At 40.0% G+C, this 25,351-nt stretch overlaps 1 protein-coding gene across 11 annotated transcripts in view; it reads right to left on the reverse strand.

Annotated features, from left to right (window-relative positions):
* The window catches only part of PTPRT (protein tyrosine phosphatase receptor type T), a 1,164,533-nt gene that overhangs the window by 265,818 nt on the left and 873,364 nt on the right, over window positions 1-25,351 (reverse strand). For all 11 annotated transcript variants that reach the window (XM_027622224.1, XM_027622220.1, XM_027622223.1 and 8 more), the window contains one exon: window positions 16,429-16,702. In XM_027622224.1, the coding sequence (XP_027478025.1) occupies window positions 16,429-16,702 (274 nt within the window). The remainder of the gene's footprint in view (window positions 1-16,428; window positions 16,703-25,351) is intronic.

The following is a 25,351-nucleotide window of genomic DNA, read 5'->3' on the forward strand; positions in this document are numbered from 1 at the left end:
GAACCAGCTTGTAGGGGTTCCCACTAAGACTGGGGAAATATGAGCATAAAAATAATTAATAATGGCAATGGGTTTTCACTGGCTGAATACAATAAGAATCTATGAATTTTCACTAATAGAAATAAAAGATACATTAAAAAGAGGGGAGAAAGGAGAGCCCATCCTCAAAAAAGATGTTAACTAATACATAAATTACAAATAATGGGATAAGAAAAACATCGTTTGGCAAACATCTTACCAATAACCGATTCAGACAAGACTCATCAACAAATGTTAAAACTAAGGGCTAAAAGTTAGATGAAGAACAGTATGTTTACATAGTCTGGAAATAAATCCTCACAAAATATGTACACATTAAAAAAGGAATAGTAACTTTACAGTGAGGAAAGCCTTAGTGGACTAAGGCTGATGATCAACTTTAACATCACCCATAAAGGGACACATGGATATAATGTGTCTCCTGGTAAGATGCACTGGGAAGAATTCAACATCGCTTTTGTAGTATTCCTGCCAAAAAGGCATAACTTGAATCTAATCGTGAGCAAACCTTGGGCAAACCCCAACATAGGGGACTTCCTGCCAAAAACTGGCCTGTACTTTTCAAGAGTTAAAGTCATGAAAGCCAAGGGAAAGACTGAAATACAAGGAATCTAGAGACAGGACAACTGAATGCAACATGTGATCCTGGACCAGATCTTAAAAAAATTTAATGGAGAGGACATAACTGAAACAACTGGAAAAACTGCAGCTAACAGTGTTATATCAACATTAATTTCCTGGTAATTGTATCATACTCACACTGAAGCATTTAGGTGTAAAGGGATGATAGACCATTGATTGATGGATCTATAGTCAAACAGAGGTGGGGAAACAGAGACAGGAAGAGAGAATGGAATGGTAAGGCAAATGTGGTCATCTGTAAGCAATTAGGGAATTGGGGTGGTCTATGAAAGCCCCTTATACTATTATTGACACTTTTCTGTAAGTTTGAAATTACCCTGAAATAAGGAGTTAAAAATATTTGGCAGAGCAGAGGGAGTGAGTCAAGGGAGAGATGAAAGAAGACTGGCTACAGATTGGTCCTTGTTGAAATAATGGGCATAGAGAAATGAGTCTATGATCCTCTATTTTTGAACATGTTTGAAATTTGCCATATTAACAAATTTCTTAAAGGGAAAGGATCAATATTTTTCCACATCCTGAATATATTGTGTTCTCTTTGTCTCAGCTGTTACCACCTTAATCTAAACAGCTATCATCTCTTTCCTAAATGACTGCAAAGGCTTCCTGTCCACTCTACCTACAGCCTTTCTTGATCCCGATAATTAATGCCTCTCTGTAATCTTTTAATTGCGTAAGACAGATGCCACTAATCCCCATTTAAACTCTCCAATGGATTCCCAGTAGACTACAGTAAAATTCCAACTCTTCCCCTTGATTCTTACTGCCCTGCATAAACCAACACTGCTATCTCTTCTAACTTCTTGCCACTTTCTCCCTCCAGGCAGATTGCTCTTGTGTATAATCCCTGAACATGCTGAATTTATTTCATTCTCAGGGCCTTTACATTTGCTGTTCCCTTTGCCCGGAATATCTTGCAATCTTCATGTCCTCATCTTTTGAGTTCTGTTACTTGTCACTTCCTCAAGATGCCTTCCCTGATGGTTCCACTCAATAGTCATGTCATACCACTCTTTTGTATTCTCACTCATCACTCTATGAAATGATTTGTGGATTTACTATTTGTCAACTTTCCACGCTCCCCACTGGGTGTAAAGACCTTGGAGGCAAGAGACTTGCTCTTTCTTTTCATTGATGGCACAGTATCTGGCACATATTAAGCATGCCATGAAAAACGGGTGGTGTTAGACATTCAAATTCTAGTTTTGTTTTTCATCAATTGAGTGACCTTGGGTAAAACCCCTAGGCAAATTCCTTGGGTAAATTCCTTAATCTTCCTGAGTCACAGTGTCCTCATCTACAGAATGGTAGCAAAATCCAGTGCACATCTCACTGGGTTGAACAAAATTTTGAATGCACAAGTGCCTCAAGAAGTATACGTGCATGACTTTATTAATGTAATAAATTGATATTGGGATTATTGACAAGATAATTTCCCCGATCTGCAAGAGAATAAATTCTAAGCTTTTTAGCATGGCATGCAAGCTCCTCCACCCCCCATTATCTGCTCCCTGTCTCCCTCTGGACTTCTATCTATATCTCAAAACCAATCCTATAGGGGCGCCTGGGTGGCTCAGTTGGTTAAGCGACTGCCTTCGGCTCAGGTCATGATCCTGGAGTCCCAGGATCAAGTCCCACATCAGGCTCCCTGCTCAGTGGGGGGGGTCTGCTTCTCCCTCTGACCCTCTTCCCTCTCATGCTCTCTGTCTCTCATTCTCTCTCTCTCAAATAAATAAATAAAATCTTAAAAAAAAAAACCCAATCCTATAAAATCTCCCCAAGTCATGGAATGATACAATTTGAGTCTCTGCTTAGGTGCTTCCTTTGCACACCTATTGTCTGCATGAGAAATATTCACTTATCTTCAATATTCAGCTGAAATATCATTTTTTCTATGAAACTTTTCCTAAACATCTTCTCATCCCCTCCATTTCCAGGCTACCAATTGTACACTGGGTACTCCACCGAGATTCCTGATATGGTTCCTGATATGGTTTATTGTACACATTTGTTTTCAGGACTGTCTTTTCCACTGTACTGTGGGTTCTCTGAAGGCAGGGATTGTAGCTTATTTACCTGTGTATCCCCCTACTGACTTAGAGCAAGCCCTTAATAAACAATTGTTGAATTTTTATCATCATCATCATCATCATCATCATCAATATCTCCTTACAGAGAAAGAATGGCCAATGATGACACAATTTTGCAGAGTAAACAAATGCAGATAAAGTGTGGGAGATTAGGTTCAAGTCATGGCTCTGACCTTAGGCGAATCACTTTCCCACTCTGGACTTGTTTCTTTTTCTGTCATAAGAAGGGATCAGCACAATCTATAAGCTCCCTTCTCAAACATAATATCATGCTTTTCATTCTTCAGCACCAGAATTATACTCTAATGGGGATATCAGGAGTGTGGTTCCTGGGCCTCATGGAGACAGGGGTAGACTTTTCACCAGAGACTGGGGACTCCCAGGTCTAAACCAATCTAAGCCAGGGCTGTCCTTCATGCCTCCCTGCACAGCTCTTACCTGACCTTAATGATCACTGCTCTCAGTGAGAGATCCTTTGAGCTGTAATTACTAATTGATGTTTGTAAAGTCTTTGAAATTCTCAAGTGACAGATGTAATCAAAGGCCAATTTATTATGATAATTGTTATTAGTACAGCTCCTCATTATTTGTTGATGTTAACGGCAGGGCCAGCAGGTGTTTCAAGATTGAGCAGGGGATTGAGGGTGGCCATATCTGGGGGGAGAAAGAGATAAATGTGGATGTGCGGGGAATTTGAGATCTTTTAGGGACCCCTGCTGGTTTCAGTCTAGCCAGATTCCACTTTGTGGGGTTATGAGTCAGCATGAATCAAGGCACTAAATGTACAAGGCTGCCTAATGGCATTTTTACATGCAAAGGTTCAAACCTAGCTCTGTCTCTTGCTTCTGGAATGTGCTTTGGCACACTCTGAGTCTTGGTTTGCTCATCTGTTAAATGAAGATAACATTAAGTATCAATTTACACTTGCTGTATAATTGTGCAATTTATACTTGCTTGAGGCTCATAAGAATGAATGTGGGAAGACCAATTATGAAGCAAGTTTCCCAGGCAAGAGATGATGATATTCAGGACTAAGATGGTGACAGTGGAAATAAGAAGAGTATACGGACTGAAGAAAATTTCAGAGTGCAGAACCAGTAGGATTTGGTGACAACTGGATATGGGAAGTGAGGTGTCTTGGGCAACCCAGACTTCTAAGATAGGAAAGACCCAGGGATCTTTTTGGAGGGGAGTAATGAACAATTCATCTTTTAAGAAGTTGTTTACTACTTCCATCAGTTTCTTGTAGGTTTGGTTTACGTGAATCTCATCAACTCTGTAGCCTGATAAATTGAGTTAATGGGTTTGCAAACTTGGGGGCCATGATAAAAAAGTTGGAACTTATGGCCCTTCTTTTTACCACATCTGTGTCTTTGGGGTAAATACCCAGAAGTGCAATTGCTGGGTCATAGGGTAGCTCTATTTTTAAATTTTTGAGGAACCTCCACACTGTTTTCCAAAGTGGCTGTACCGACTTGCACTCCCACCAACAGTGTAAGAGGGTTCCCCTTTCTCCACAACCTCTCCAACATTTGTAGTTTCTTTCCCTGTCCATTTTTGCCATTCTAACTGGTGTAAGGTGGTATCTCAATGTGGTTTTGATTTGAATTTCCCGATGGCTAATGATGATGAACATTTTTCATGTGTCTGTTAGCTATTTGTATGTCTTCTTCGGAGAAGTGTCTTTTCATATCTTCTGCCCACTTTTTGACTTGATTATTTGTTTTTTGGGTGTTGAGTTTGAGAAGTTCTTTAGAGATCTTGGATACCAGACCTTTATCTGTAGTGTCATTTGCAAATATCTTCTCCCATTCTGTGGGTTGCCTCTTTGTTTTGTTGACTGTTTCCTTTGCTGTGCAGAAGCTTTTTATCTTGATGAAGTCCCCAAAAGTTCATTTTTGCTTTTGTTTCACTAGCTTTTGGAGATGTATCTTGAAAGAAGTTGCTGTGGGCGATGTCACAGAGGTTACTGCCTATGTTCTCCTCTAGGATTTTGATGGATTCCTGTCTCACATTGAGGTCTTTCATCCACTTTGAGTTTATCTTTGTGAACGGTGCTAGAGAATGGTCGAGTTTCATTCTTCTGCATGGGGCTGTCCAATTTTCCCAGCACCATTTATTGAAGAGACTTTTTTCCATTGCATGTTTTTTCCTGCTTTGTCAAAGATTATTTGGCCATAGAGTTAAGGGACCATATATGGTGACTAACATAACATAATAAAATTAAAATAAATAAATAAATAAAAGAGTTACTGATACAAATACAAAAAAAAAAAAAGTTGGAACTTGACCAACATTCAGTCTCTAGGAAGGGCCTGCAGAACTGCCCACTTGTTTCTCTGTAAGTACATTCCCAACCTCCCTTTGGAGTCTCATACTTCCATTCTTCTCGATGCATCCAGTGTGCCAACTGGTGTCTCTGCATGCTTCAGACTTCACTGATTTTGTTTCTCCTCCCTCAATTAGCCCCACCCCCAAATCCTGTTCCCAGTCTATTCAAAACTGATTTTAAAAGTCTGTGTACCCACTGATTTTTAAAAATATTTTATTTATTTATTTGAGAGAGAGATTGAGAGTAAGAAGGAGAGAGAATCTGAAGCAGACTCTGCACTGAGCACAAGCCTGATGAGGGGCTCAATCCCACATGACCCGACCTGAAACCAAGAGTTGGTCACTTAACCAACTGAGCCACCCAGGCATCCCCTGTGCACCCACTGATTTCGCTTGTTCTTTCCTTAGCACACCTCCATACTCTACCTCATATATATCACCTGTGATATTCTGATAATGATAGCTGAAATTGTTTATTGAATACCAAGCACCATGGTAGGCATTTTTTTAATGCATCTTATTTAATATTTATAGATCTTTTTATAAAGTTGATACTATGGGCATCAAAATTTTCCAAATGAGAATGTGATTAAGAAAGTCTAAATCACTTTCCTAAGGTCACATGGATGGTCAGTGCCAATCTGTGCAACAGATCCCATACTAGGCATATTTATCAACAATGCCTAGGGAAAAGAAACTTTGATATTAATCTTATTTAATGGAACCAATTAATGGCATTAATGATATTATACAGCACAAGAAACAGAATCCTTAAATGTAAATGGATCAATTAAATTCCAGTTTAATACTGTATGACAACATTGACCGATAAGGGACTAATGAAGTGTTGGAACAGAGATATTATGATATTGACCAGTATCTCCTCAGGGCTCCTTATGTAAGGATGTATATGATAAATCTCCCTGCTAGTGTCTCCCATGAAAAGTATGTATGCTTCTTTCTTTCCACTAAGAGAAGTTTTGCAAACCCACCATACACTTTTTTAAAAATTTTATTATGTCATGTTAGTCACCATACATCATTAGTTTTTGATGCAGTGATCCACGATTCATTGTTTTCATATAACACCCAGTGCTCCATGCAGTACCTACCATACACTCCTTTTTGCCTTCACTTTCAGGAAGCTCAAGTGATATAGGTAATGTTCTATCTCATTAGCCACCTATATTAGGCCTCTGGTATAATGACAACCTTTCTGCCACTAAGATTCTTGAGATAACTTAAAATTTAAACTAAGTATGTATACATATTCATATATATATACATATATATGCACATAATTATATACAAATGCCAAAATATTTATGTGTATTATGTATATATACACATATGCTGAATTTGCGCACACACGCACATACACACACACTCATGTTAGCAATATCTTCATTCAAAAGGTGCTTAGGAATGTGCACAAAATTATCACACCTATTGTTTATTCCTCACAAAGACCCCAGTGAGCTTGGGAGGGCACATCTCATCCCCATTTGACAGATGGGGAAACTGAAAGTTAGCAGGCCAGTATTCAGTTTAGGTAGCTGAAAAATAGCAGAGCCAGTTTTTAAACCCATGGATCCAGTATCCAAATTCAGAGGTACCTGAACTTTTTCACCATTTGGGGGCCAATTGAGCCAAACTTCATGAGGACCCTTGTCTTTGGAAGGGGCCCAATGGAAGCAGAAACCCCTGCTCTATGGAAACTTAGGTGGTTACTTCCAGGAACCTTTTTAGGACTGGGGGCTGGATCATTGATGCCTCAAGACCCAGGCTGACAAGATTATCAGCTGTCAACATTTGGGTAACCTTCATTTCCTTTTCCAAATGAGTCTAAAGTATATTTGTATCAAAAGGAAAATGTTCTTGGTCCCTCAAGTCTCATACTGTGATAACAAAATCTGTAGGAACTGTAAGTGAGTGGAAAAATAAATTAGCAACCTGGGAGAACTCATTTTGCTATTTGTACAAGGTGACACTCAGGGAATTTCTCTGTCACTTGGAAAGAGAAGTTTGAGCCCCAAGGGGCCTTCAGTAGAAGTTCAGAACTTTCAAGAGCAGGTGCTAAGGTTCACACAGTGGAATGGAGCCCAGAGGTAGGTATGCCCAAGGGGTTGGGTGATCTCCAGGATCCAAGGATTGGGAAGGAGAACTAGGCAGGTTGATGGGGCATGAAACCTAGGCTCTGGTGACAGAACAGAACTGGGAGGAGCACTGACCAGGCCAAAGGTCTCCAAAGTGGTTATAGAAAGGTTTTGGTGATAACCCTGGATTCCAAATGTCCATTTCAATCCTCTGCTGTTACAGAGCTGACACAATCCAGAAACAGGTTCCTAATATAGGACTATGGAAACAAGTCAGAAAAAGGATATGTGGAGGTCTTTGGTTCACAGTTTTCTGTTACTCTCTATCAGCAATTGATGGGTGGGAGATGTCTAAAGTTTTCTGAGGGTTTCTCAACCACACTACATGGTAGACTTGGACGAACCACTGCCTTTCAAAGTGGAATAGTATCACAGGGAATATTAGACATTTCTTTACCATGTATCCATGGAGATAAAGAGAGAAAGTTGTTACTAAAATCCTTTTTTCAGTATAAAGTAACTGAGATGCTATGAGATTATTGGGTGCTGATGGGATGGCAGGCCATCTATCTACTGATTTAAATGGAGTCACTTTGTTTGTGAGACCAATCAGGAAGTAGCACAGATGATAGTACTTTCTTAGTGTCTGGGATGCAGTAGGTACTCAATAATAGAAAGTTCTTAGGATCCATGATAGGAACTGTACAGGTGTTTAAAAAATGAGTGTGGGTATTGTGGAAATTTGAAGGAAAAGCTTCATAATGGCGCATAATGGGGAAGTGTGGTGGTCATTAGGGACGGTCTCAAATATCCCAGTTCACATTTTAGGCACATAGCTGGAATGCACTGCCTCATTCTTTTTGAAGTTTAACATGGCTACGTGACCAGCCTTGGCCAATGGAATGTGAAAGTGCTATGTGTCATTTCGTGTGGAATTTTAGACTTTGTGTCCTATTTTGCCATATTACTCTTTCTCTGCCTTGGTGATTGTGGAAGCATATGTCAAGATGGGCCTTCCGTGGGCGAGACGAACCATGAGAGACGATGGACTCTGAAAAACAGACTGAGGGTTCTGGGGGGGTGGTGGGAGGATGGGTTAGCCTGGTGATGGGTATTGGGGAGGGCACGTTCTGCATGGAGCACTGGGTGTTAAGCACAAACAATGAATCATGGAACACTACATCAAAAACTAATGATGTAATGTATGGTGATTAACATAACAATAAAAAATTAAAAAAAAACTAATGTGTGAGTAAAACTTAAAAAAAAAAAAAAAAGACGGGCCTTCCATTAGCCTAAGCCTCTAAGTTACTATGATAAACAGAGCCCTTCTGCCAACCCATTTTGGGCATGTAGAAGGAATGAAAAATCTTTTTTTTCTGATAATACACTGAGATTTCATGGTTGTTTGCTACTATAGCATAAATTAGTTTGTCCTAACTAATATCAGAGTTTTCTTATAAATTCCATGACAGAATATCTAAGACCCAAGCCATGAGATACCCTGTGTGAACTTCACTCTAACCTTTTTTGAGCTTGGGTCTCCCACATCTTCTCATTCCATGGTCCACCTGAGCTTTTCCCACATGACATATGAGCAGTCACTAAAGTAGAAATAGAATCAGGAAATGGGGTTGGGAGGGGCAAGATTACTCCCCAAAGACAAAATCAATTATGTCACAAAATTCAACAAGAACAGAGGTCAGGCTTGGAACCATATATGAAACATTAAGAAAAATAAAGCCTGAAATGGGGTTAGGAAGCAGTTAAGTCATGGGTGAGTCAAGGCAATCAATAACTGCCACATAGACATGGTTCCTGAGGTCAGGTAAAGATGCTCCAACCTTCCCCTCCCTCAGGAGAAGAGCTGCAGGAAGGCAGCAAAAGGGAAAAGAGAACAACTATTACAATTGTGACAGATGACTTTTATGTATTGTCTCATTTATTCTCCCCAAATTTGGGGGAGGTAGGTCATTAACCACACCATACATCTTGAGATATTAAGTAACAGTTCAAGTTCACATCACTGGAAATAGCCAAAATTCAAAGCCAAGTCTGTCTGATGTCTACCTCTCAATTCTTTCCATCCCACCATGCCACAGAGAATCAATGCATGTACGAATGTTCTTTTAATAGTGCTTGGACACAACTAAATATAGCTTCTTTCAATATATTCAGAGACACAGAATTTTCCCTAACCCAGCTCCACCTAGATAATCCTAACTGTTATAATGTGATTACACTGCAAACATGAGGACCCATTCAAAATAGCATCTGGCTTCCAACTGCTCTCAAGAGGCAATTGAGTTCAGGAGCTGGAAGAGAAAGCGAGAGAACAAGAGCAATCACCCTTCTACTTCCCACTTCTCTTATTTAGATCACCATTTGGCAGAGGCATCATCAGGTTAAATGTGCCCCTACATGATGAAAAAGATATGGCAAGGAAAGAGTTTTCCCATTACATAAATAGAACACACACAACAGCCCTGCCCAAGAAAAGGTGGCTTCTGGTGGATATTTGCATGAATTTGCCACACTTGTTTTGCAGCCAACCATTAATTATGGTCCTTTCAACTTCACAATCATGGCTAATGGTGGTGGGGATGCAGAGAACAGTAGATTCAGCAGACCTCATTCTGGGAAGAGTGGGGGGAAAACAATGCAAAACTGTACCCACCTGCTGTTTACAACTGAGAAAGCTACTCTGGGTACCATTTGGAAGATTTGGAGGAAATCAAGGCTGCCCAGGAAGAAATCAAGGCTGCCCAGGAACCTGGAGCTTGGGAAATGAGACAGCTGGGGAAAAGTCTTACTATTATGATGGAAGGAAGGTCATTTAGGGCTCATCTGTCTGTGGTGAAAATAGCTCATAACCACATCTCATGCTACACTGGATGGAAATTCAGACTGTGCTGACACTTATTTGGTGCCTTTCAGAATTTAAGATCTTTCCTCATTTAATCCTCAAAATGATCGTGTGAAGTGTGTATTACCACTTCGATAAGTGAGGAAACAGACTCACAGAAAACAATCATCATTCATTCATTCATCCAACAATCATCAGGTATCTACTATGTGTTAAATATTGTACCCAGTATGGAGAACACGGCAGCAAACAAATAGAACTGATACCTCCTGGAGCTCTCAGTCTAAGGAGGAAGGTATGCACTACATAAAAACAAGTGAAATTAAAAATACGCTCAGTGTTATAAAGAAAAACAGGTTAACATGTGAGTACTGGCATGGACAGCTCTTAGATAATATGACTGGAAAGTTCCTAGAGGATGTGACATTGAAGATGAGGCCTGAAAAATGAGAAGGTAGTTGTTCTGCAAAGCATGAAGAAAAGAGACACTCAGGTAGAATTACAGCTTGCATAAGGGACCCAAAGAGAGAAAAATACCTTGGAATGTTTGAGAAATAATGTTTTAGAAAATGGTAAAGAGAGGAGGAGTAGTGAAAATGTAGCAGGCATGGTGTAACTGTATCTGAAACACAAGGCAGGTTCTGGGCACCCCTTTTTAAGGAGGGCATTGGAAAAATGGAGTATGACTATGAGAGTAGAGAATAAGTAGGATTAAGGAGATACAAAAAATCATGCCATGTGAGAAAGAGAAGTAAATGCATGTTAAAATATCAATAAGAAATAGCCTGGGTAGCCAAAGATGGTAGTTGGGACTGTCATATTTCCTCCAATAGGCTGACATGGGAAAGAAAGATTTGATTTGTTCAAATCAATACAAGTGCAGAAGAGTGGAGAGTTAAGGAGACCAAATTTGGCTTTACAGAAGGAAGAAAGTTCTAATAATTTTACCTGTTCCACAAAGGAGTCAACTCTTTCCCTCCAGAGAATTGCAGTGGTCATGCTGAGGCTCTATAATGCCCTGCCAAGAAGGCTTTATTGGAGATTTATTTGTTGGCTGCTGGTCTACATTAGATGACACTACGAAATCATCCAATTCTAAAATGCTATAATAGATCTATAATATAGCTCTATTCAAAACAATGGTTACAATATGGCCTGAGTCACAAGAAAGACTGGCACTGATGATTCAGCACCAAGGACAGCGCACTGACAGACCTCACTGCCCTTGTTTTCTTTCTGTAAGAGTATTACTCAGCCATCAGAAAGGATGAATACCCAACTTTTACATCAATATGGATGGGGCTGGAGGAGATCATGCTAAGTGAAATAAATCAAGCAGAGAACGTCAATTATCATATGGTTTCACTTATTTGTGGAATATAAGGAATAGCATGGAGGACATTAGGAGAAGGAAGGGAAAAATGAAGCGGCGGGGGGGGGAAATCAGAGGGAGAGATGAACCATGAGAGACGATGGACTCTGAGAAACAATCTGAGGGTTTTAGAGGGGATGGAGGTGGGGGATGGGTTATCCCAGTGATGGGTACTAAGGAGGGCACGTGCTGCTTGAAGCACTGGGTGTTATTAGAAAACAGTGAATCGTGGATCACTATATCAAAAACTAATGATGTACTGTATGGGGACTAACATAACAGAATAAAATAAAATTAAAAAAAAAGAAAGCATCAGCTAAGTGAAATAAGTCATGCAGAGAAAATCAATTATCATATGGTTTCCCTTATATGTGGAACATAAGCAATAGCATGGAGGGCATTAGGAGAAGGAAGGGAAAAATGAAGGGGGGGTGGAATCAGAGGGGGAGACAAACCATGAGAGACTATGGACTATGGAAACAAACTAAGGGTTTCAAAGGGGGGTGGGGGATGGGTTAGCCTGGTGATGGGTATTAAGGAGGGCACATACTGCACGGAGCACTGGGTGTTATACACAAACAATGGAACATGGAACACTACATCAAACACTAATGATGTACTGTATGGTAACTAACATAACAATAAAAAAAAGAAAGCATTAAGGGGTAAATGTGATATTACTAATCTGATCAAAATTCCCAATAAAAGTGCCTGTCAACAACTCATACTTCACGAAAATGCCTGCAAGGATTCTGAGCATCACGCCTCATGATGCATATCACACTTGAGTTCTCCATAGTGTTTATAGGTCTGGATTACAATACTCCACATCTATATAGATTACTGGAGAGTTTACAAATGTCCTTATCCTCATCCTATTAATAGTCAACAGAGATCTTACATCAACAGTTAATGAGTGACCTCCACATTCAGAAATCTAATGACACATTATTAGATTAGACACAAATAGACACAAATATATTTGACACATTATTTCACTTATTTATTTTTAACATCTCCCCTACTAGAATGTAAACAGTATGAGGGCAGGGATTTTTATCTGTTTGGCTTACTGTTTTATTCTGGGCACTGAGAAGTGCCTTTTTTTGATATATAGTATGTGCTTCCAGATGTTTGCTTAATATATTTAACTCTTTTTAAACAGCTTACTTAAAGTCAGAGTTACTAGGGTTTATTGGGTAGGTTAGTCTGATCGTAAAGGCTGGATATTTAGCCACTCTGCTAAGCTGAAAAACAAAACAACTATCCTTAATATCCATAGAATAAATGTATCTGGACCCTAAAATTTTCTTGCCCTGCTCTGACTGAAACTTGCAGATTAGGTTGGGAGCAATACGATTCATAGTAAATTATTCAACCGGGCCCACAAACATCCTGCAACAAATGGCCATTTTTCCTTTCCTTTAATTTGTCTTAATTTAGTATGACTTTGCCCCCCCCATCCTTTGGTTTTAATTTTCTACTGATATAGAAATATCTTGACCCAAGATATTTTTTCCCCTTTTATGAGGGGAACAAAGCACCACTTGAAAACTAGTGTTTTTGTCTTCTGGCTTGTTTTATAGTTGCTGATTTTCATGTTTACTTATAGTTTTCTTTGCTTTTCCACCTTTTCTTTGTAGACTGTTGTTTTCTGGCTTTTTTAGGATAGATTGGAAAGCTGCCTTTACATTTAAAAAACTGTACTTTTCAAAAATTTTCAGTATCAAAAATAAAGTAGAAGTTATTTATTCCATCCTGTCTAAAGTGGGGAAATCAGATTTTTATTTACACTCATCAATTCTCCAACTCCTTCTCAGTTTTTGTTGACATAATAGCAAATTATAGACAAAGATTACAATGGTTAATTTTTTACATTATACATTTTCTCCTTAGGTAATTATTTTTATGTTAACATTCTCTTTTATAACATATTTATAGCAATTATTTAGCATTAACTCTGTGTTTAATTAGCTTCCATGCTCACTGTAGGTCTTTTCATTCCATATATCTTTGTTCTTGATTTCTTTATTTTGACTCATTGCTTGTTCAATTACTCTTTGAATGATTTATTAGAAGCAGGGCATGTGGGAGCCCCTGGATACTGAGAATGTCTTTCTGATGTATTTGCACAAGAACAACAACTTGGCTGATAAAGAATTTGTGGGTTATAACATTTTCTCCTCAAAAATCCTCCAGGCTTAACTGCATTGTCTGCTGCCCTTTACGTGATGGAGAAATCTGAGAGGGGCCAGGCAGAGATTTGTTAGAATGGCTTTTCTGCTCTTATGACCCTTTAGCTTAACTCTTTTTAGTAAAACTTTTAAATACAGTAATTTGAAATGGTGTGTAGTTTTTCCCTTGCCAGAAGAAAAACAACACGCTGAGTGCCCAGCTCTCATGGCTTTTCCTCTCTGTTCCTGTGAAGCCAATGGCACACTCAAGACCCCTGGCATAAGCATGAACCCAATTCTCTTAATTCCCTTCCTGCAAATCTTAGTTCCAAAACAGGAGCACACATGGCATGGGCTCAAAGGCATAAGTAATTAAATGATCCTTGTTTATCTCGAAGCAATAGTAGAAACTGCTTCTTAGATGAGGTAGCTTCAGGTTAGGGTGACTTTTTTCCCCAAAGGCAAAACCCCATGTCTTGAGGAGACAGTCCACCGTGTGAAGTTTGGGAAGCAAAACTTCCCACAATCCTCCTGTGTCATCTGCTGTTCTCCTCAAGGGTCAACCATGTTTGGGTTGGGCAAATTCCACTTGGGGTCCATCTGTCAATTTCTTGGGTTCTACAGACTTGGTCTCTTGCTGGGATTTTATTAGAGTCTTGGTAAGAATGTGACAGTGAGTGAATTGAGTGTAGCTGCTACTCTTCTTCACAGCATGGAAACCCAAAAGCACCTCTTGACATGTTGCCAAGAACAGGGAAAGTCACACCTTCTCAGAGTTGTGCTCTGCCAATAAACTGGCCAGTCTGGAATGCAGAGAACCAGGAACAAGATGGGCCCCCAGATGCTTTCTGCTCATCTTTATGTCTTCCTCTTCAATACATCAGAGTGCTTCATGCAGAGGGAAGACCAGATGGACAGATGGAAGACAGTCTGGCAGCTTCTCTTTGTAGTTTTAAACTCTCTGTGAGGAATGTTGCTTGAGTAAGTAATAAATGCAGAACTGAAATACCAATGTGGAATTTAAATGGCTATGTGGACATTTAAAATGTTAATTAGTTCCTCAATCCAGGTTTCTCATAAGGTAATGACTGCCACTGACAGACTAAACTCTCTATCTTGGCCACCAGAGCCTATAGAGGCTATTCTCCACACACTTCACCAGATCTTGCTTTTGTCTCAGCATCCCCTTCTCCAGTGAGCTTCTCACTTCTCCAGAAATACTGTGAAATATGGCACACACCAGATTCCCTTATGTTACAAAAACTCTTGGAGGGCACCTACTTTATAACCTTAATATGAACTATAGGGCTTAGCAAATGTCAGTGTTCATTATATATTTGTTGAATGAAATACAGCAACCTGAGATATGTCCACAAAAGCATCCTAGATAGAAAATATTTGTGTCATAGGAGGAGCTAAAGATAGTGAACTTTCAGAAAATAAGACTAGATGGGTGTGTTTGAACAGAGGGGAGGTGGATGGTAGGAAAGATCTTATGGAACTGAAAGAATTCTGCCTGAAAAGGTGATTGCATTAGCTATCTTGGGACCTAAGAGTCTGCACCAAGGGCCACAGGTAGAAGCTATAATAAGAGACATATTTCAAGCAGTACAATAAACGGACTTCTTAGAGTCATAGCCACCCGAAAGATCAGTAAAGTTACCAGGTAAAGAATTGAGTTCTCTGTCATTGGAGATATTCAAGAATATGCACTATTACCAGTTAAGTGTGATGTTGTAAGGTTGATTGTTTTATGTGTAGGGGGAGGAAGTAGGTATTCAGTGACCTTTTAGATCTTTTCTAGGCCTGTGCTTCTGTGTTGTTATGACTGGCATCCCATCTTGACCAAAGAAATATTTGACATTAAAAAAGGTTACCTTGTCTTTGGGAGAAGAAAACATTTTCTAATGTGACTATTGGTAATAATAAAAGAGTTAGCATTCACTGATTAACTACAACATGCTTAGTACATTCATATCTATGATATGATATGATAATAAATAGATAGGTATTATTTTGTAGGTGAGGAAATTAATCTTCAGATAGGCATGTGATTTGCCCAAAGGTATTTGAAAGACCTTTTTATCTTTTATTATTTTTATTTATTTATTTTTAGAGAGAGAGTATGCATGCATGTGTGGGCATGCAGGGGTGGGTGGGTAGGAGGGGCAGAGGGAGATGCAGGGAGAGAATCCCATGAAGGATCCACGCCCAGTACAGGGCTTGATCCTACAACCCTGCGATCGGGACCTGAGCTGAAATCAAGAGTTGGTGGCTCAACTGAGCCACCCAGGCATCACAGACCTTTTATCTTTGAATACTGAGGCCTGCAAATTTTTTCTGTAAAGGGCCATATAGTAAATATTTTAGGCTTTATGTGGCATAAAGTCTTTGTCTAATCTGCTCAACTTGGGATACCTGGGTGGCACAGTCTGTTAACCATCTGCCTTTGGCTTGGTCATGATCCCAGGGTCCTGGGACCGAGTCTCACATCAGGCTCCTTGTCCAGCAGGGAGCCTGCTTCTCCCTCTGCCTGCCACTCCCCTGCCTGTGCTCTCTCTCTCTCTCTCTGTCTCTCACAAATAAATAATAAAAAAAAAACTATTCAACTATACTGTGGTAGCATCAAAGCAGCCTTAGACTATATAAAAGAACAGGCATTACTATATTAAAAAAAAGTTTATATAAAAGGCATGGGGCTGGATTTGGTCCCCAGGCCTTAGTTTGTCAAGCTCTGCTCTAAAGCCATGCTACTTCTCATTTGAGAATGGGAAAATACAAACAAGGCAAGAAATGGCCTCCATGTGGCCATACTTACTCCATTTGCTTTGCTGAGTGCCTGGAAGTAGATGCTGTAGCTTTTCAGAGGGGAAAGAGGAGGGTTCCAGTATCCATTGTATGTCTTATTGTCACCCACTGTAAATGGCTGGGTGACAGGCAGGTTGGCGGGCTTCAATTCAGCAGCAAAGTAGTGTAGAGAATCAAGGCTGGAGGCATTCCTATAGCTCACAGGCACTGAAAAGCACTCAATGATGTCAGCTGCCCTTCGTGACTTCTGAAGTCGCTCCTCCTTGACAACCAGCTGATAAACACTGCACAAGAAAGAGAGGCAGATGAGCAACTATCTAGAAGGATAAACTTGTTATTTATCACCATTTCTGTCTACAACTAAACCTCCCTCCTGAGCTTTAGAATTAATAAACCCACTGCTTTGTAGAAATCTGTCTCCATTTAGATGTCCCAAGGCCAGCTCACATTGAGATAGATCCAAAATGCAACACGGTCCCAAGCCCTACACACTTGCCTCCTTCTTCTACGTTTTTTGTTTTGTTTTGTTTTTTTTTCTTAAAGAGTAGCGTTGCCCATCAAGTGATGAGATCTCGAGTCTGGGGCTCATCCTCAATTCCTACCTCCTTAGATCTCATTCTGCACTTATAATCAAAAAGCCCTGTTGACATCAGCAATCTGTACCTGCCCTTCTCCTTTCTTTCCCTTCACTGATAATGCTGAGGTTGGGCACTTCCCTACCTCTTACCTGGATTCAACTGGTCTCTTTGCCTCTAACTTATTTATCAACTAGTCAACATTGATCTTCCTGAACATATAACACTGTCCCTCTTCAAGCACTCTCATAAGCTCTCCATTATCTGAATGATATAATCTAAACTCCTCATTCTGGCATTGGGGACACTTGTGGCTGGCTTCCAGCCTGTCTTTTGGAAACTCTTGGGATGAACCCCTCATTCCAGCTGCTCCAGACCCTGTGCTATTGCACAAACATCCTGTGGATCCCACTCCATGCCATCATCAGTTCATGCTTCCTCCACCTGCAATGCCTTCCACTTCTGCCAGTGGAAGCCTTTCCCTAAAGGCTGAGTCTATCTTTCATCTCTTCAATGAAGCCCATCTAGACCTTTCCAATCGGAATGAGTCTTCCTCCTTAGTTTCCCTACAATTCATTAATGGATATCTCCTTGGGATTGCAATAATATGTACACAGAACTACTGTTTCTCTGGCTAGACTGTGACATTTTGGACAGTGGGAGTTGTGGCTTAGTTATCTCTGCATCACTCCCTCCACTGTATGCTGCTGAGTAGGTTGCCTGATAACCATACAGTGATCAGTGAATGCTTGTTCAAGTGAACCAAATTAAATTGAGCTAAAACTGAAAGTAGGAATGAAACCAAATATGACTGGATGCAGAATCCCTAATCAAGATAAACAGTAAATACTCCAAACTCCTGTACAAGATCACTTGTACCATTCCTTTCAACTTAGAAGGAAGTAAGAAGGTGCTAGTGTGTGAAGAGAGATGACCAAGACTTTAATGAACACTAGCTATATGCCAAATGTATAGGCTCTTTTTATAAAAGTTATCCTAAAGTTTGTGCATTTGGATAGCATTTTACTATCTCTTTGAATGTCCACAATTTGTACTTCTCTTGAAAAGTGCTGTTCTTTTTTTTTTTTTTTAAAGATTTTATTTATTTATTTGAGAGAGAGAGAGGAGGAGACTCTCTGCTGGGCAGAGAGCCTGATACAGGGCTCGATCCCAGGACCCTGAGACCATGACAGGAGCTGAAGGCAGATGCTTAACCGACTAAGCCACCCAGGTGCCATGAATGAATGCTCTTCTTTTAGAAGGTCCTTACTGCATAGATCTCTGGGACTCAATTGCCCAAAGAGTACCCCCAGGAAACTTTTGTGAATTAATGAGGTGATTGCAGCAGTGGCCCCAAACCAATCATTTAAAGATGGCATAGTGAGCTAGCACATGGTTTATGAAAATGGAATGTGGTGCAGGCTACCATCTTTTGATCAGGCTGTCCATCTAAAGACATTTGGTTAAGAAGCACAACTTAGGCAAAGACAGAGGCACAGGACTATTTCAATTAAAAAAAAAAAGGTGCAGAGGGACTGACCCAAGGAAACACGCCACACCCAACATGGCAAATCTTCCCCCTGAATCTCTTTGAGCATGGGGATCATCAGCAATGCAAATGGGAAAGAAATAGGCATATGAATGTCTGCCACACTTAGAATGTGGTATCTGAGTTGAGGTGAGCAATGGCTCAGGAAGCATGTGTACTGTTAGGCACATCTGAACGAGAACTCAGTGGCCCAGAGGGCATGTGAGTGGCATGTGAGTGAAAGTGGCCCACCTTTCTGGGAATGCAGACTACATCTGAGTGTGAGCAATGTCCAAATGAGCATCTTTAGGACTTGGGTGTCTAAAAACTGAGCAAACATATATACTCTTGGAATGAATGGGTGTGACATCCAGATGAATGTCACTTAAGTGTGTACACACCTAAATGTGTATGACATCCGAGTGTGTATATGTGTGTGTGACATCATCTATATATGTTCATAAAACTGAAGTCAATAAACACCTAAATTAAATGAGGACTTCAGTGTTCATTCCCTCCTCATCAACCCTGGGGTCCTTCTGAATGGTATAATCACTTTGTTTATCAGGACAGCTAAGCTCAAAACAGTCTCTGAAAGACATCATAAAGACCCAAGATCCAAACCTAGAGGTCATGAGGTGAGAGTGGAGGGGTGTCTATAACAGTTTTCAGGACCCCCACTGCTTTACATGTAACAGCAGTCTCAAATAAAACTTTGAATCTGGCTAGAGTGTTAAGGACTGCTTATTGAGGGTTTATGATTCGTGCAACTCTGATCTATGAGGGAAAGAGCAAAAGGCAATGAACAGTGAAGGAGCAACAGTCTCTTGGGTCCACCTCTGGAGGATTATAGTAGCACCTACAAGACGGAACTGGGCTTGGAAGCACTCAGCCTATCCAGCCCTCATGCCCTCCTGACCAGGTTGGGAAGCATGAACAGCCTCATCCCTAGGAACAGGGGTTGCAAAGAGCTGAGTCCCTGCGTTCCCCTGAGGCCCAGGGGAACTACTACTCTTGGGTTAACCCTGTCCACATGAGAAGACCTCTGTTTTCATTTCTAAGCCTGAAACTCTCATGCCACTCCTGACTCCTGTCACCCTTCCCCTCTAAATTGAGAACCCAAAGCCTTGGGAGCTTCACTGTGGCTGGATCTCATTCCTGGAATCACTTTCTGTTGTCCTTGGCCCTACTATGATGGGATGGATCAAGAAGAGGCACAAGGCTGGCCTGAGCACTGCCCATGACTGGCATGAGATTCCACAGCTGTGGACAGCTAAACAGTCGGTCTTTGCTGGGCTCTGACTTGTGAATGTTGCCAAAGGCTACAGAGGGAGGCAAAACATGTCTCCAGGCATTGGCCTGTGACTGTGACACCAATTTGACTATTGACTCAATTGTCAATTCAACCACACTCAGTAGCCAGATTACAGAAGATGCTGAGGCTGACACAGATGCCTCATGATTGTCAAACTGCAGCAAAAGTAGAAAGCCAGACTTCTCATTCACAGTGGTGTATCCTTTCCTTCTTTTTCTATAAGCCAACAAAATGTACAAAGGGCCTTCTGAGTATTTTTTACTTGGCAGCCTGAACTACTTAGCTCGATCCTACCCAGCTTTTTCTGAAATCACAAAGCCTCACAAAGGATGTATTTGAGGAGAGGGGTGTTAAACTGTGCTGTCAACATACAGTTCACATACAATTGGGATGAATGTGCCAAAGTAATAGCCAGCAACACCCTCAGGCCCATTGTGCCTGCAGCTTGTCTATTCAGAGGCAAATCTCCAATTGCAGTCAGAAAACTATAAACCATTTGGTCGTATAAATCTTTTTGCCAGTGGATCCAGCCTCTCTCCAAGATCAGGAAACGAGGAGGAAGGAAGAGATGGCACATGCAAGCGTGCCCTGATACATACACTTGAGGAAGTGGGGGCAGGGTTGGGTGGGTGGGGGGACAAGACAGTTTCTTTTTGTTTCTTGTGGTAACTTCATTCTGATCATCATTCTCTTGGAAATATATTTATCTAAGCTCTTTTCAGTCTGCTGATATTGATGAAATCATACCTAAATGAGAACTCCCCAAAAGTCATATCTCAAGTGCAAAAGAAGTCATTGCAATACACTATTCAGGAGCATTTGTGAAGAGATTTTTTTTTTTTTTTTTTTTTAGTAGAGAAACCCTGATAGTATAAGAAGAACTTAAGATGCTCACCTCACAACATGTAGCATTTATTCACATATTTTCCCCTCTTGTGGCACCCCCTTTATTTCTCCCAATGAGAAGATGGATATTTGTGACCATATTTTCCGCCTAAGTTCTCCTGAGAGTGTGTTCTTGCAGGACCCTGAAAGCAGCTACACATCAACAGGAAAGGTGAAGCAGAATGTGCACGTTCTTTCACCTCCCTGGCTTTGGCTTCCTCACTGCAGCTCACCTTCAAGGTCCACTGGTGATCCTCTTTGCTGCAGTGACTACTCCCCAGCCCTCTCTCCCCAGCTGTTCAGACTCAGGCTGGCCTGCAAGTTCAATCCTCTAGTTCGTATCTCTTGAGACTAGAACATTCTACTCCCGTCTCATGTCCCAAGACTCCAGCCCATACAGAACAGTTCCTTCAGACACCTTGAAGAGCAAGACACGTAGGAATTCCTCTGCAGGTGTTAGAGGACCCTGCCACTGTAGACTCATGCCCCCTCTGATTCCTGAGCCAACAGCCTGGATGGGAACTCATGCTCCTCTGTGAGGGACCAGGGGCCTATCAGAGCCATCCATCAATCACTAATACATCCCATGGCCCCCTTTGTATATCCGGGAAGAGATCTCCAGTTAGGGCCTGTTATCCATTCAGAATGCTGAAGTCAGGTGGCAGAGAAGATTCTGTAGCTCACAGGTGAAGACTGCCCAGGTTCATAAAGGGATACATTTGGGCCCATGTTCTCCCAGAAATAGGCTTCATAAATTCATACCCATTAGTTCATACTGATATCCTCAATTCAAATCCACTAACACAAGATTCTTCCTCACCTTCCCTACTGCCTATTTTTCCTTTTTCCTGCAGTAAAAACCCTCATTTCCAAGATCAGTATTGTTTAGTCATTTACTCTCACACAACACACACAAAATCATTTCAGAATTAACTCATCAATACCACAACCAACCTCAATACTTAAAAGTAAAATTCAAGATTTCTCTACTGCCCTGTTCCAGCTCCTTCCCAAACAATTCAATCTTAAAGCCATTACTTAGGGCAGAGTGAGGCAGGCATCCCTATGTGATGGGGGAAGCCATGGTGGCCCAGTGTGGGGATGGAAGCCCACCTAGTATCCCTGAGACTAGTATCCCTGCAGGGTCAAAACTATGTTTAGAATACCATTAAGGTTCTATTTGCTTTTGCACTTTTAGTGTCTTACAAGCGTATTGTGGAGTTCTTAAAAAGCCACAAGACATCAAAACTGCACAAGGCTGGTAGTACAGATATCTCTTTGAGACACTGATTTCATTTCTTTTGGATATATAACCAGAAGTGAGATTGTTTTATCATAGGGTAATTCTATTTTTTTATTTTTTGAGAAATTCCACACAGTTTCCGATAACAGTGGTACCACTTTACATTTCTGCCAACAGTATACAAAGAGTCCCCTTTTCTTCATATCCTTGCCAACACTTGTTATCTTTTGTGTTTTTGATAACATTTTAATACGTATGAAGTGATATCTCATTGTGGTTTTGATTTTATTTCCCTGATGATTAGCGAGGTTGAGCACCTTTTCATGTACCTATTGGCTAACTGAATGCCTTTTTTTTTTTCGAAAACTGTCTATTCGTGTCCTTTTTCTACCTTTAATTAGATTATTTTATTTTTTCCTACTGAGCTATAGGATTTCCCTAGATATTTTGAATATTAGTCCCTTATCAGATATGTGGTTTGCAAATGTTATTTCTCATTTTTTAGTCTGCCTTTTCATTTTGTTGATCATTTCTTTTGCAGTGAAAACGTTTTTGTTTGTTTGTTGTTGTTTTAGTTTTATATGCCCTACTTATTTATTTTTGCTTTTGTTGCTTGTGCTTTTGGTGTCAATTCCATTAAATCACTGCCAACTCCAATTCAAGGAATTTTTTCCCTATGTTTTCTTCTAGGACTTTTATGTTTCAGGTCTTAAATTAAGTCTTTAATCCATTTCAAGTTAATTTTGGTGAGTGGTGCAAGACAGGGGTCCAGTTTCATCTACTTGCACGTGAATATCGTTTTTCCAATGCCATTTATTAAAGAGATTATCTTTTCCCCTTTGAGTATCCTTGGCTTCCTTGTCAAATAGTTTGACATATATGCATATATGTATATATCATATATGTGTGGACTTACTTCTGTCCTCTCAGTTCTGTTCCATTGGTCAATGTGTCTGTTTCTATGCCACTGCCATACTATTTTGATTACTCTAACTTTGTAATATAGTTTCGAATCAGGACACGTGTGGCTTCCAGCTTTGTTCTTCCTTTTCAGGCTTGCTCTTGGCTATTTAGAATCTTTTGTGGTTCCATATGAATTTCAGAATTGTTTTTTCTATTTCTGTAAAAATGCCATTGGGATCTTGATAAGGATTACACTGAATCTATAGATGACGTCGGGGAGTATGGATATTTTAACAGTATTAATTCTTCTGAACCATAAATACAGGATATCTTTCATTTGCATCTTCTTCAATTTCTTTCATCAATGTTTTATAATTTTCAGTGTAGTAATCTTTCATCTCCTTAAATTTATTCCTAAGTATTTTATTGTTTTGATGCTATTATAAATGGGATTGTATTCTTTATTTTTCAGATAATTGTTAGTATATAGAAATGCAACTAATTTTTATGTTGATTTGCATCCTGCAACTTTATCTATTGAATTTTTATTTATCCCTTATATTTTTATAAGGTTATTATACTATATATGTTACATATATCATATATGATACTATATCTTATATATAAGATCATGTCATCTGCAAACAGAGACAATTTTACTTCTTCCTTTCCAATTTGGATACCTTTTTTTTCTTTTTATTGTCTGACTGCTCTGCCTAGGACTCTAGTAGTATGTTGAATAGGAGTTGTGAGGGTGGGCACTGTTGTCTTGTTTCTTATTTTAGGGGAAAACCTTTCAACTTTCAAATCTGAGTATGTTAGCTGTGGACTTGTCATGTTATTATGTTTAGGTATGTTCCGTCAATACCTAATTTGCTGACATTTAAAAAAAATCATGAATGGTCACTGAATTTTGTCAAATGCTTTTCCTGCATCTACTGAGATGATCATATGATTTTTACCTTTCTATTAATGTGATGGATGTATCACATTCATTGATTTGTGTATGTTGAACCATCCTTGCACCCCATCCTTGCATTAGGTAGGATGAAGTCCACCTGATCAACCATGATCCTTCTAATGAATTCAGCTAACCAGTATTTTGTTGACACCATCACTGATTTTTCAAGTGAGGGCAGAGAACAGTCATTTCAAAATCAGAAGTATGTTGCTCAAGAACAGTGGTTCTCAACTCTGGCTGTACATTCTAAGTGCCCAGAAGACTTTCTAAAAATGCTATTCCTTGGCCTCCCATCAGACCAAATCAGAATCTCTGGGGTGAGGCCCTAGCATCAGTACTTTTTAAAAATGGCCTCCAGATAGTCTTAATGTGCAGCTATAAAACCACAAATCTAGGTGATTCTGATATTTCTACCTTTGCCCTAGCAAGGACATCCTCCTCCAACATTCTTACTTTGTTGAAAATCATTGTTTTGGGTCATTCCAATCCACCATGGCATTCATTCATAATACTAGTTTGCTTGAATCATTGTCTATTACATCTGCTGATTTATGTCTTTTATAGCTTTCATCACAATCGAAATATGTCTTGTCTGGTTATTTCTTTTACTAGCTTACTGCCTGTTTCCTAATAGTCTCTTAACTTCATGAGGTCTGAGATCTTGTTGTCTAGTTCACTGCTGCATCCCCAGCTTCTAATATCTGTTAAACATGTAACAGCTGTTCACTAAGTACTTATTAAATAAACAAATTTGGCAAAATTTAGAAAATGAATTTCAAATGTTCATGTCAATTCTTTTTTTTTTTTTTTTAGATTTTAAAAAGGGAGAGAGAGGGAGAAAGGGAGAGAGAGAGTGCATGTAAGCAGGAGGCAGAGGAAGAGGGAGAAAGAATCTCAGGCAGACTCTGTACTAAGAGCAGAGCCTGACATGGGGCTCAATCCCAAGACCCTGAGATCATGACCTGGGTTGAAATCAAGAGTTAGACGCCTAACCAACTGAGCCACCCAGACACCCCCATTCATGTCAATTCTTATTCATGTTTCAATGCTATTATAGATGCTATTCCATCTCCCCAAGATGCCTTTTTCTTTTTCCCCCATCTTGAGGTTTCCTCATCCAATCCAGACCCACATCAAATGTTACTCTTTCCAAGGAGGGTTTCTTGCAAACCAGAGCTAGTTTCTCCTTCCTCTGTTCCCAGAGCTCACTGTCCATACTCCTATCATAGCTCCCACTGCTGTGTACTGCAATAATTACTCACCCACCAGAAAATGTTGAAGGAGCACTTACCATCTGATAGGCACCATGTTAAACTCATTCAACACATTATCTAATTTGACCTTCATAATAACCCTACGAGGCAGATACTATTATCTTATTCTGACAAAATAAAAGAAATAAAGTACAGAGAAACTCAGAAATTTACTCAGAGTCACATCACTTTTTGAATGCCAAAGCTAGGATGTGAACGGAGACAGTCTGACTCCTGAGCCCTCATTCTTAACCAAGAGACCACACTGTT

Source organism: Zalophus californianus, chromosome 8 (genome assembly GCF_009762305.2).
Source record: "Zalophus californianus isolate mZalCal1 chromosome 8, mZalCal1.pri.v2, whole genome shotgun sequence".
Classification (NCBI taxonomy): domain Eukaryota; kingdom Metazoa; phylum Chordata; class Mammalia; order Carnivora; family Otariidae; genus Zalophus; species Zalophus californianus.